The 13,520-nt window shown below is 48.3% G+C and overlaps 1 protein-coding gene and 1 long non-coding RNA gene across 4 annotated transcripts in view; one reads left to right on the plus strand and one right to left on the minus strand.

Annotated features, from left to right (window-relative positions):
• Positions 1-134: 134 nt before the first annotated feature.
• The window catches only part of LOC114116860 (uncharacterized), a 40,089-nt gene continuing 26,703 nt past the window's right edge, over positions 135-13,520 (plus strand). For 2 of the 3 annotated variants that reach the window (XR_003590657.3, XR_009595344.1), the window contains exons 1-3: positions 135-194; positions 4,234-4,313; positions 4,867-4,988. This is a non-coding gene — a long non-coding RNA (uncharacterized LOC114116860). The remainder of the gene's footprint in view (positions 195-4,233; positions 4,314-4,866; positions 4,989-13,520) is intronic. The other variant, XR_009595345.1, reaches the window with a different exon arrangement.
• The window catches only part of SP2 (Sp2 transcription factor), a 30,509-nt gene continuing 22,778 nt past the window's right edge, over positions 5,790-13,520 (minus strand). The window contains exons 4-7 of the mRNA XM_004012813.4: positions 12,416-12,728; positions 11,130-11,304; positions 10,709-10,902; positions 5,790-7,035 (exon numbers count right to left, since the gene is read on the minus strand). Coding sequence (XP_004012862.1) covers positions 6,935-7,035; positions 10,709-10,902; positions 11,130-11,304; positions 12,416-12,728 — 783 coding nt within the window. The 3' untranslated portion in view covers positions 5,790-6,934. The remainder of the gene's footprint in view (positions 7,036-10,708; positions 10,903-11,129; positions 11,305-12,415; positions 12,729-13,520) is intronic.

Below are 13,520 nucleotides of genomic sequence, written 5' to 3' on the forward strand. Positions count from 1 at the left end.
GCCAATGGGAAGCCAGAGACGGTGGAGGGAGCCGGGAGCGGAGAGACCATTGGTTGGAGTTTTCCAGGAGCGAGACCAATTAAAACAAGAACAGAGGAACCCGGCAGCCAATGGACGGCGCCTCCCGGGGCGGGAGCAGAGAGAGAAGGAAATGCTGTCACCTCGGTTAACACGCACGTGGAGGTTTGTTAAAGGTATAGGGACTGCAGCGGCCCAGACGGGAGGGGCAAGGGAGGAGCCGCTGGGGGCTTGTGGAGATAGTCAGTTTTAAGAGGCCCGCCCCTAGCAGATGCCCGAAGGCTAGTGTAGAGATTGGCGGTCTGGAAAGGACAAACGGAAAATGGAATTAGGGGCCAGACTCTGAAGCAAAGTGTAGTGGAGACACAGAAAGGGGCGATCTGGTGGGGGTTTGAAATTTGGGCTCGAGAATGGGAGAGGTTGAAATATGACTTCGGGTCTCGTGGGATAGGGGTGTGTATATAGTGTGTGAGTATGGGGAGGTACTCTGGTGTCTGGGAGGAGCAGTTAGGTCAGGAGGAGACCATGGGTAAGAAAGCAGATGGCCAGATGGGAAAGGGGAAGAGGGAAATTTGGGATCAAACTATCCCAGATGAGAACCATCTTCCTGTTTCAGCTCTGAATTGCCGCTCTCCAGCCTCATTTCTGTAATGCAGGTCAGAGCATGCTCCTCGCTTTCCTCATGGTTTCCTCTTTTGTAGTTGCAGCGGAGCTCATACTACCCAGTGTTCCAGCAGATGGAAAGATTGCCCCATCGCTCCAGGGCCGCCTCCCTCTTTGTTGTTTCTCCTTTTTCACATTTTGCCTCTTCTCGGTAGTTGGAATCTAGTTCCCAGGTCAGTGACAACCATAACTAAAGGCACAGGGGAGCAGGTTGCCATGCAAAGTCACTTCCAGGATGTGGACTAGGGGCTTGAATAATAGGACACTTGCCAGTGCCCATTCCAGTTTTGACTTGGCTGGGCAGCCTAGGGTCAAGGCTTCTCTGTAGTCCTTCCTGAACATCAAGAAGGGGAGCTGCAAGAGCCTTTTAGGCAGGCACCCCAGGACTGTGTCAGGTAAGGGGAACTTCCCTTCCCTGACCAGGTGTTTGCATTATTGCCGAGCTTCATTAAGCCCTACATTAGATGACTGTCATCCTTTATTATGTGCACATAGCTTGCCAAATGGCATCTGGAAGACAGATTTGCTGCAAAGAAATAATTCATCTCAAGGTTTAATGATGTTGATCAATGGATTCTCCACTGGTTGAAATTTTTTTGTGTGGCCATCATTTTTCTCTCTTGACACAATTGAGAGAGAGGTGACTGGACTTCCTTTCTTGTTGAGGTTGTTCTTCTACATATGACCATTGCTTCCCCCCTCCCAAGGCCCTGCACTTGAACCTGGATAAGCAGTGATTAGTACTCTTCAGCTCACATGATTTTATTAATGGGGCTACCCTCTTAGCACTGTTGGGTTATGCTACCCTGGGCCCAGATTCTGGGACACCAAAATTAGGATCATTTGAATGGTTTGTTTAAAATTTAAAAGCCAAGGGCTCAGTGTAGTGGGGAAGACATGTATTAAAGACCAGGCACTGAGCTAGGTCTGAGAATATGAAGATAAACGTGCATAGTTCTTGCCCACAGGGGGCTTACACTCTATAGGGGGAGACAGATCTCTAAACTAAGGAGGTACAGGAACTTTAACAGATGTATCTGCAAGGTAAAGGGGAGCAAATATGAGAATGTGGTCTCCAAGGGTTATGCAGTCGGGAAAGGCTTCATAAAGGGAGCAGACATTTGATTTGTCTTAATGAGTAATTGTTCTCCAGATGGGCAAAGAACAGTCATTCCAGGAAGACAGAACAACTTGAGTGTGATACTGCCAGAGCAAGGTGGTGAGAAAACAGGCCAGGCAAGGAGACAGGGGCTAGGTGACTGCTAAAGATCAGACAGGTGGCAAGGGCCAGCTTTAGATAGCTCTTCTCAGTTTTCATCCTGTGCTGCTGTCAAACTAGGGTGTCTAATTCCTAGCTTTTTAAGGCCAGGTAGCAAGAAAAAGTACTGGATTCCGACAGCCTCTTCCATCCTTTGCTGTTGGTGAGGAAATTTGCAACTGATTGCCTTTTTATATTTCTCCTTTGTCTTGAAGATAATCAGTAGGCTTGTATTGTGCTTTTCTGCCTAGTGGAATTTGGTGTCTAGATCACAAAGGGGCCCTGCAGTGCAAACCAGAGGGGGGACATGACACCCGCTGTGGGTGCTGCCCAGCAAGGGGTTTGACTGCTTGGGAGAATTAAATTTCTTTTTTACTGATTTTCTTAAATATTTTGCTTACCACCCCCCAACTTTGTAAAGTTACTAATCTTTTCTTGGAGGTCTTTAATGAATAGAAGCTATACTGCAATACTGCATTGTACAGAGACACCCCAGTTTCTCAATCTGCAGCAAAAGGTTGGAGAATTTGTTTGGGGGCTATGCCTTGCCTGTTTTCTCCTAATGCTTTTGCATTTATGTTCTTACATCACCATTTTTAGTCTAATTGTTTGATTAAATTATACATTTCAGTTACATCTTGGTGACTGGATTTTTGTTTGGGGACATGGCTCTGGTGACCAGTAGGTGATGGGCAAAGGAGGGTGAGGCAGTGGCAGGGAGACACTGGGAGATGCTATTCTCTAAGCTAGACCTGGGAGTAGGGAGCCTGATGCTTGAGTTTGGGGGGTATGAAGTAGAGAGGAATGATTTAACTCAGCAGGATGCCTTTAGGTGAGCTGGGTGGTGAGTGAAAGTGAAGTTGCTCAGTCGTGTCCAACTCTTTACGACCCCATGGACTGTAGCCTACCATGCTCCTCCATCCTTGGGATTCTCCAGGCAAGAGTACTGGAGTGGGTTGCCATTTCCTTCTCCAAGGGATCTTCCCAACCCAGGGACTGAACCCGGGTCTCCCGCATTGTAGACAGATGCCTTACCGTCTGAGCCATCAGGGAAGGTGCTGTTCTTTAACGTGAGGGCGTGTTGGAGGAAAGGTTTCAGGGAAAGATGAAGTCACCATCAGGCCTGTTGAGTGTGAGGGTTTATGGGACAACCATGTGTGATCTGAAGCTGGGGGAGAGGTCTAGACTGATGGGATGGTTGAGGTGTCATGAGCCTCCGAGGTGGCACTTGAAGCCATAGGGAAGGATGAGAATGTCTGGGGAGGAAGGGGAACCTGGGGGAGTTAATGATGCTTGTGCAGTACAGCCCCCAGCTTTCCAGGGAACCAACAGCAGGCTGGAACCAACCCCAGGTGTGCTGGGGGCCCAAATCTCAGGAATCCTCTGGCCTGGCCTTGGGTGAACTCAGCCTGGAGCCTCAGAATGCACAGATGGGTACTTGGTGCTCTGTCAGCAGATGCCTGAACCCTGAGTATGGTTACCAGGGGACCCAGAGCTGGATGCCAGGAGGCTGACCCTTACCTAAGTGTCCCGCTTGCAGTTATGCGGTTAACCCCTCATGTGATCCTTTGCACAGGCTCACGGGTTGCTCCCCAAATATGTCCCTTTGTTTTCATATGTGTACCCCACGAGAAGCTCCTTCATGGGAAGGATTCCTTAATGTCCCTGGCTCCTTCTCACAATCCCAGCCAGGAAATGCTAATGTGTAATATTTATGCATAATCTGCTTTTCTTAAGCTTCTCTGAACCTGGTGAGTGGAGCTTGGGGTTTTGGGCACCTGGTGGGACTGGAGGGGTGTTAAGGTTTCCAAGGTTGAGTGAGCTCTGGGGTGACTATCTTAGCCCCAGCGCTGAGTGAGAGCCACAGGAGTGGGAGGAGGCCTGATGGGGTCTCAGCAGGCCCAAAGGATATGACCTGGTGGCTCCTTAGTTTTATTTAAGGACTGCTGGTCGATTGTCTTGACCTGACCTGTGGTCATTTATTTCCTCTTGCCCAGGATCCCAGTGAGCAGGTATCTGATGCTCCTCTCCAAGCCCCGATTCTCTGCTTCTCCCTCCATTCTTTGCTTTCTTTTCACCCACACCCCTGTTCTTTATTCCATCCTCCCAGGCTGATGGGGGTGTCATTTTCAACCAGGGCCAATCAGGTGTCCTGGGGAGGCCTCTGGCCTAGAGTGAGCTTGGGCTGCATCACTCTAACAGTCCCCACCCCTGCAACTCTGAAGTCTCAGTATGGGATAGATTGAAGCAGATGAGGGCTAATTTGTCACTGGGTCTCTCTGTTCTTCCCTCAGGCCATTAGCCATGCCAGGCAGAATACATCTTCCTGCTCCCCTTCTAACTCAGGCATCCCATAGGAGGCAGAGATGATCAGGTATGTGTCTCACTGGAGAAGGGAAACCCTGAGTGACAGCATGCTGTTCTGCCCGTTAGGGGCTGGCACCTCATTTCCAAAGGATGCCGAGGAGTCAGGTCAGCTTCTGCCCTTGAAGCATAAACCACAGTTCCCAGGAAAGGATAGTTGTTTGTGCCTGAGAGCAAAGCCAGTGGGGAACGTGTGGCAGAAAGAGATCAGTTGTTAACATGCCCCTTCTTCCCGCCAGTCCGAATCCAGAACACAGTAAGACAGTTTTCTAGTCCCACATTCCACACTTGAGAGTGGATAAATATACCTCATGTCTTCTGCCTCCTGCCAGTGCAGCGATGAGATGTGGGGCTGCTGGGCTAGGTAGGAGGCTTCATGTCAGGGAAGTCAGTGGTGGGTCTGGTATCACTCAAAGGGCTTAAGTATGCTTCTTGGACGGGCCTCCCTACCTTAATAAAGAAGTGATCAGGGCAGACAAACCTCTGATCCATCCTTTTATTGCTTCAGCTGATGTGAGGGTGTTCAGGCTCTAAAGACAAGATGTTTGCTTGCAAAAATGCAGGCTGCTGGTGACAGAGGAAACCGAGTAAGGGGATGGAGAGCTCCACGCGCTCCCTGCCACTCCTGCACAGAACAGCCACCGTGGCCGGATCCTTCTGAGGCTGGTGAAGAGGAATTGCTGATGTAAGAAAAGCACATACCGTTCTCTATATGCTTGAGAACAACTTGTCTCTTCTCCTTCAGCCCAGATGCTCTTCAGGCCCTTCCTAGGTTTAAACACAGGTACTGAACTGGCTCCAATCTCAGCCTGCCTACCATCACGAGCCCAGATCTCATAGCCTTGCCCCATCCCCACCCCTCCAAAAATTCAGATCTGCAGCACTTGCTGAAACCAAAATTAGCCTGCTGCCGTCCCTGGGGTGCTGGGGTGAGGGGATAGAAGAAAAACAGAATCTGTGGCCAGGGTTCTCTCTTGAGCTGGGTTCTGGCTTGGACCCCCACCCTGGGAAGGGGTCTTGGGGAATTGTTTTCTCCAGATTCTTTAGCCTTCTGCAAGTGACTGAGGCGAGGTCCTTTTGGGTTTCTCTCCCAAGCTTCTTATTAACGGGCTCGGAGGCCAAAGCTCTCCTCCAGGGGTTGGAGGGTTGAGTGGAGGGATTCACTAGCTGGTAAGGAAGGCATTGCTATTGACTTGAGTCTGTGGACAGAGTCTACCTGCTTCGATCTGGGCAAAACGAGGCAAAACAAAGCAGAAACTCCTGCACCAAGCTCAGCCCTCTGGAGTCCCACCAGGTGCTCTGGGGGCTTGTGCCAATGCCAGGTCCATGTGGCTGAGGCCCTTTCTGGGCTGCGTCCCTGATTTGCCAAGGTCAGAAGGGCAAGGCCCCACCCTGGTCCCAGTGTGGATTGCTCTGAAGAGACCAGGGCTCCCTTCTCAGGATTCCCTGCTACCAGGGAAAAGACAAAGGAAGCTGCACTGCCAAGTTGCAGATTTTGCCTCAGGCAACTAAATTTATTAGCAAGAAAAAATTTTTGTCAGCCCAGTGCTGACCAACAAAGTACATCGTTAATAAAGGATAACAAATCTGTCACTTAATTCATAAAACATACCTCAAGCAGTTACAACTAAAAATAAAGTTGGATTTTTGTTTTAATTTAAAAGCCTCAAAAATAACAAGCAATATATTTTTAAACATGTAGTAGACACAATTGTCTATTATACAATATACACTGTACACAAGTAGGGCTTGGGCTGGTCAGGGTGGGTGAGATGATGGGGAGAGGGAGGAGGTTCAGGATGGGAAGGTGTTTTATCTGAATCCAGATTTGAGTTGAAATGCTGTGTCATTTAGAAAAGAGAATTGCTAAAGTGAGAAAAAAAAAAATTCATATGCTCATCATTGCCCCCCAAAAACCCTAAACTAAAAGCAGGCATGGGGGAGGTGAGTAACAAGGACAGGAAGAAGGGAGCAATTAAATAAACTTCTTTAAAGCACACACAATACACAGTGTTCATCATCGGAAGTAGAGTATAAGGCAACGTTCTCCATAGAAAAAGAGGGGAATCAGGGAGTGGGTGGGTAGCTTTACTTTTTAAATAGAAAGTTGGAATGTGCTGGAGGAGAGTCGGGGTCGGGTGGGGCGTGTGGAGTGGAGGCGGACTGGCTGCCAGTGGAGCCCTGGGTGCAGGGCCCCGGGCGTCCAGGCGTCCGCAGTGGCCAAGGGGGCCAGGGCGGTGCAGGAGAGGGAGAGGGGCATGGCACGATGCGACTCCGGCAGTGTTGGGGGGAGGGGGCTCACTTTGCTCCTCGACGGAGTGAAATTCATGTTTTTCCTTTGGAAATAAGGGTTCCCACTCGTCCTGATTTAGAACGTCTCATTGGGCATGGCCAGTGTCCATGGTTTGGGCAGGCCAGGAGCTTGTGGTGAGAGGGGAGGGCCAGGGCGGAGCCAAGGGGCTTCAGAAGGAGGTGCATACGGGGGCAGCAGAGCCCCTTCCTGTGGGGACAGTCGCACAACAGGAACCGGGGTTGAGGCGGGCCCGTGACAGCATGGGCCTCCTTTCGGCCAGAGGCCCAGGCAGGACACGGGCAGGTCTGCATCTGTGGGGCCTCCTGCCTCAGTTGGCCTTACAAGTTCTTCGTGACCAGGTGGGTCTTGTAATGCTTGGTGAGGTGGTCACTCCTCATGAAGCGCTTCTGACACTGGGCACACTCGAAGCGTTTGTCCCCTGGGAAGAGGAGATGCCTGTCACTCACAGATACATGTCCCTCTGCCTAACCCCGGCTCAAAGTCCTCCCCCTCACAGGAAAAGCCCTCTCCCCTCTGGCCTGCCAGCCTGAGCACTAACAGCTCGAATCACACCCACCCACCCAGGCTGGGTTAGCTACTTCTGAGTATTTACTCTGAGGCTACAGAGGGTGTCTGAGACCTGCCCCCGCTACTGGCCTCGCATCCCAGGCCCAGGCTACATGTCTGCTCACTGGGAGCATCTGCCAGAATAGCAGTTCTCAAAGCATGTGCTGTGGACCATTGGAGGCACCCAGGACAATCTTAGGTGGTAGATGGATGAACATTTTTCTACTTTATAGTTTTGTATTTATTTGTGAGTACATTAAAACACTTAGCTATGGTCTCAAGTCTGTGATGTGAAAAGTTAATCCTTCACTGGACATAAAAGGGTAAAAATAGTAAAATGATTTAAGGAAAATCATTTGTTAAATAACAGTAGGAAAGCTGGGAGCCAGAGGGCCTGGGTTGAACCAGCTCCACCAGCCACTGGCTATGGGACCCTGCCCCTGCTCCATGCCTCAGAAAATGGGCATAATCGTAGTACTGTTTCCATAGAGTCGTATGGAAATTAAATTAGTTAATGAGAAAATGTCTAGGAGATTGCAAGACTGAACACTGACATCTTAGGAATCAGTGAACTGAAACGGATGGGAATGAGCGAACTTAATTCAGATAACCAATTCCTTAGAAGAAATAAGAGTAGCCCTCAAAGTCTACAAAAGAGCCCAAAATGCAGTACTTGGGTGCCACCTCAAAAACAACAGAATGATCTCGGCTTGTTTCCAAGGTAAACCATTCAACATCACAGTAATCCAAGTCTATGCCCTAATCACTGATGCTGGGGAAGCTGAAGCTGACCAGTTCTATAAAGACCTACAACACCTTCTAGAACTAACACCAAAAAAAGATCTCCTTTTCAGTATAGGGGTGGAATATAAAAGTAGGAAGTCAAGAGAGACCCAGATTACAGGCAAGTTTGGCCTTCAAGTACAAAATTAAGCAGGGCAAAGGCTAACAGTTTTGTCAAGAGAACACACTGGTCATAGGAAAAGACTCTTCTAACAACCTAAGCTCTATACATGGACATCACCAGATGGTCAACACCAAAATCAGATTGGTTATATATTCTCTGTAGACAAACATAGAAAAGCTCTATACAGTCAGTAAAAACAAGACTTGGAGCTGCCTGTGGCTCATATCATGAGCTCCTTATTGCAAAATTCAGGCTTAAATTGAAGAACGTAGGGAAAACCACTAGGCCATTCAAGTATGACCTAAATCAAATCCCTTGTGATTATACAGCAGAGGTGATGAATAGATTCAAGGGATTAGATCTGGTAGACAGAGTGCTTAAAGGACTGTGGACGGAGGTTTGTAACACTGTACAGGAGGTGGTGACCAAAACCATCCCCAAGAAAAAAGAAATGTAAGAAGGCAAAATGCTTGTCTGAGGAGGCTTTACAAATAGCTGAGGAGAGAAGAGAAGCAAAAAGCAAGGGAGAAAGGGAAAGATAAACCCAACTTAATGCAGAGTTGCAGAGAATACCAAGGAGAGATAAGAAGCTCTTCTTAAATGAACAATGCAAAGAAGTAGAAGAAAACAACTGAACGGGAAAGACTAGAGATCTTTTTAAGAAAATTGGAGATATCAAGGGAACATTTCATGCAAAGATGGGCACGATAAAGGACAGAAACAGTAAGGATCTAACACAAGCAGACAAGATTAAGAAGAGGTGGCAAGAATACACAGAAGACCTATACAAAAAAGATCTTAGTGACCCTGATAACCATGATGGTTTGATCTTTCACCTACAGCCAGACATCCTGGAGTTTGAAATCAAGTGGTCCTCAGGAAGCATTACTACAAACAAAGCTAGTGAAAATGATGGAATTCCAGGTCTGAGGAGATATTTAAAATCTTAGAAGATAATGCTGTTAAAATGCTGCAGTCAGTATGTCAGTAAATTTGGAAAACTAGGCAGAGGCCACAGGACTGGAAAAGGTCAGTTTTCATTCCAATCCCAAAGAAGGGCAATGTCAAAGAATGTTCAAACTACCATACACTTGGGCTCATTTCACATACTAGCAAGGTTATGCTCAAAATCCTTCAAGCTAGGCTTCAGCAATATGTGAACTAAGAACTTCTAGATGTACAAGCTGGGTTTAGAAAAGGCAGAGGAGTCAGAGATCAAACTGCTAACCTTTGCTGGATCATAGAGAAAGCAAGGGAATTAAAAAAAAACAACCACAAACTACTTCTGCTTCATTGACTACTACTCCTTTGACTGTGTGGATCACAACAAATTGGAAAATTCTTAAAAAGATAATACCAGACCATCTCACCTGTCTCCTGAGAAACCTATATGCAGGTCAAGAAGCAACAATTAGAATTGGACAGGAACAACTGACTGGGTTCAAAATTGGGAAAGGAGTACAACAAGGCTGTATATTGTCACCCTAGTTATTTAACTTATATGCAGAGTACATCACATGAAATACTGGGCTGGATGAATCACAAGCTGGAATCAAGATTGCTAGGAGAAATACCAACAACGTCAGATATGCAGTTGATACCACTCTAATGGCAGAAAGTGAAGAGAAACTAAAGAGCCTCTTGATGAGGGTGAAAGAGGAGAGTGAAAAAGCTGGCTTAAAACTCAACATTTAAAAAAAACTAAGATCATGGCATCCGGTCCCATCACTTCTTGGCAAATAGAAGGGGAAAAAGTGGAAGCAATGACAGATTTTATTTTCTTGAGCTCTAAAGTCACTGCAAATGGTGACTGCAGCCATGAAATTAAGACACTTGCTCCCTGGAAAGAAATCTAGACAGCATATTAAAAAGCACCGACATCACTTTGCCAACAAACGTCCATCTATTCAAAGCTATTGTTTTTCCAGTAGTCATGTACGGATGTGAGAGTTGGACTATAAAGAAGGCTGAGTGCCGAAAAAGTGATGCTTCAAACTGTGGTGCTGGAGAAGACTCTTAAGACCTCCGTGGCATACAAGATCAAATCTGTCAGTCCTAAAGGAAATCAGCCCTGAGTACTGGAAGGAATGATACTCAAGCTGAAACTCCAATACTTTGGCCACCTAATGCAAAGTGCCAACTCACTGGAAAAGACCCTGATGTTAGGAAAGACAGAAGGCAAAAGGAGAAGAGGGCAACAGAAGATGGGATGGCTAGATAGCAGCACTGACTCAATGGACATGAATCTGAGCAAACTGGAGAGAGTGGAGGACAGAGGAGCCTGGCATGCTGCAGTCCATAGGGTTGCAAAGAGTCAGACGTGACTTAGAGACTGAACAACAAGCCTGGCACAGTGCCTGTTAAATAACTATGCAGCTGTGGCAGAAGTCATCAAGGCCATGCAGCGCAGGTGACCTCATTGTGGGAAACACTATGAAAAAGGAAAGGCTTGTGAGAACCTCCCGGGGAGTTCTGAGGTCTACCAGAGAAGAGAGAAGAGAGAGAAGAGAAGAGAGAAGAGAGTCTGTACCCCGCGCTCAGTGTGGCAGTACCGTGGCCAGGCCAGGAAGCTCCATGTCGCTGGTGGGGAGCTGACATGGGGGTGGGTTGGAGGGCGCTGCAGGGGAGGGAAGCAGACCTGTGTGGGTGCGGGCATGCCGCTGGAGCTCGTCGCTCCGTGTGAACCTCTTGCCACAGAAGAACCAGTTGCAGACGAAGGGCCGCTCGCCGGTGTGCAGGCGCACGTGAGCCCGCAGCAGGGACGTCTTACGGAAAGTCTTGCCGCAGTCGGGGATGTGGCATACGTGCTTCTTCTTGCCCTGCTCGCCAGACCTGGGAATTGGGTTGAAGGTGGGGTAGAGGAACAAGCAGAGAGAGCGGGAGGTAGAGATGGGGCAGAACAGGATGGAGAGAGGACATGGGGTCAGGCCGGAGAGCACAGGAAGGGGAGGAGGCCAGGTGGCAGGAACTGCTGCCTCGTCCCCTCTTTGTGTTCCAGGGAGGGCTTGGGGAACAGGGCACACGCTGGGCTGGCTACCTGGCCAGTTGCCTCGAATTACCTCTTGTCCCCATCCTTGCAGTTGGGACACGTGCAGGCCATGCGGCGCCGCTTTTCCCCAGGCTGGGCCTCTCCAGCCAGGGCCTGTTCCATCTGCAGCTGGATCTGGGTGGGGCTCAGCCCACTGATGGTCAGGTTGTTCCCAGAAACATTCTGCACAGTCAGCTGCTGCTGTCCTATGGGAAGGACGGGGACACAGTTCAGGGTGAGGAAACTGAAGGGCGCAGAGGAGGGAGCCTGACTCCTGTCTGCCCTCCTGTACAGGGTGAGGGTGACAGTCATAGTGGCTAAGAGTTTTCAGCCTGCTGTGTGCCTGATACCATTTTAGAGATCTTTAATGTATTTAACGCATTTAAGCTTCATAAGCCCATGAAATAGGTACTATCATCCCCCTTTTACAGATTAAGAAACTGAGGCTCACAGTCACACAGCCAGAACTTATAGAACTTGGATCTGAACCCAGGTCATCAACTTCAGAGTCAATGCCCAGAACCACTATGCTACACAGGCTGAAGTCACTTCCAGACACTGCCCACCTGGGTCCTATCTTGAAACGCTTTCCCAGAATCTCCTCCAGCTTTAGGTCCTTGTGAGACACCAACTCTGCTCCCAGAAAAGCATCCAGGAATTATTGTTCATAGAGGGAGAGACAGTGCTTTGCACTCCGGAATTAATCAAGTCCCCCCGGCACTTGCACAAAGCCATCAAAGCAGGGGAGTGCCTGCAGGCGAACTCCTCCCTGCTGCTAAACCAAGGATGAAGGGAGGAGATTCAGACAGATTCAATTACTCTGAATAGTGCCCTTCACCCAGCTAAAGAATGCAATGAACCATTTTTGCTCAGTAACTAGTGTTTTATTATCTGCAAGGTGGCTTTCATACTGAAGATATTACTAAATATTGCCACCGAACTGAGTGCCATACAAGCCAGTCTTGCTGCCAAAGGCTCCCTTCTCTTCTATCAACCTTAAGTCAAGGCTTTCTCCAAGAAGCCTTCCTTCAAGTACCTTTACCCAGAGCCTCCCCTGAAAATGTCTTTGGTCTGCACCAAACTATTTTGTATGCATATGTTAGCTGGAAAGTTTTCCTGAGTGTATCTTATGCTCTCCATCATATTCAAGGTCTTTAGCTGCTGGAAAGGCCAACATATGTCTTAAACTATCTCACAAAGCTGACGTAAGGACCAAGGAACATGCTTTTAAGATGGAAGGGACCAGGCAAATGTCAGGCCTATGTGTGCGATGCACAGGCATGCTGCCCACACGCCAGCCCAGGGGACTTCCCTCACCGCCAGTGTTGGTGATGGTGACGGGCACGCCCTGGACCTGGACACCGTTGATGTTGATGGTCTGCATGGCCTGGGCCGCTGCTGCCAGCTGTGCTGCGTTCAGGCTGATGATGCTCCCAGCAGGAGCGATCTTTGGCAGGGGTCGTTCTTTTCGGAGAATTGCAGCCGAGTGCTTTTTGCTGGTCCCACTCAGATGGGCAGCACGGGACGCAGGGCTACTGCAAGTGGTGGTGGAGGCAGTCGCAGCTGTTGCTGGGGGGCTGTCCTGGACGAGGACCGTCTGTACCTCACCAGAAGGCGTACGGATGTAGACCTGGGAGGCGCCAGAGAGGAAAAAGTCAGTGCCCCCTGAGAGTCCTGGCACCTGCCACGTTTCAATGCAATGCCATCTCCCTGCCCCAAGGAAGAAACGGGGACCTCTTTGTCCACCCAAGTCTTCTCCAACTAGCCCAGACCTACATTTACCCCCTGCTGATGCCCAACAAACAGGGCTGATGGCATCCCTGTACTAAGCTGACAGATGTTATCTGCTGATTTGAAACAAAACAGTTTACTTAGCATAGAAAAATATAATGCCAAATCTCTGAACTGAAGAATAAGAAGGCAGCTAAATGATGATCTCACGAAAGACGCACTGTGAATGTTCTTCGAACAAGTGAAAACAGCCTTTAGGAGATCCTTTTGCCACAAAGGAATCACTGGGGCAAGTGGTAAGACCTGAACGGAGTCTCTGAATTAAAAGTGTGCATCCTTGCTGGCTTTCTATGCTTGATGGTTGTGCTGTTGTTATGTAGTATGTCCTTCTTGTGTCTAAGAATTACACACTTTCTATAAAACATTGGGGAGTAACAGGGGCAAGATGGCAACTTATACTCAAATGATTTGTTAAAAAAAAAAGTCTGCTATGATTTTGACTGGAGTTATTATTTTTTTTGATTGGGATTATTTTTGATCCTTGGATTATTTAGGACCATATTTCTCAGTTAAAAGCAAACAAACCTCATGTTATCTATTATTAAGTACACATCTCATCCTCAATTTTCTGGTATGTGCCTGCCCCTTTTGCAAATCATTGCTATTTTCTGCATATCAGAAATTTCTGTTA

Source organism: Ovis aries, chromosome 11 (genome assembly GCF_016772045.2).
Source record: "Ovis aries strain OAR_USU_Benz2616 breed Rambouillet chromosome 11, ARS-UI_Ramb_v3.0, whole genome shotgun sequence".
Lineage (NCBI taxonomy): Eukaryota > Metazoa > Chordata > Mammalia > Artiodactyla > Bovidae > Ovis > Ovis aries.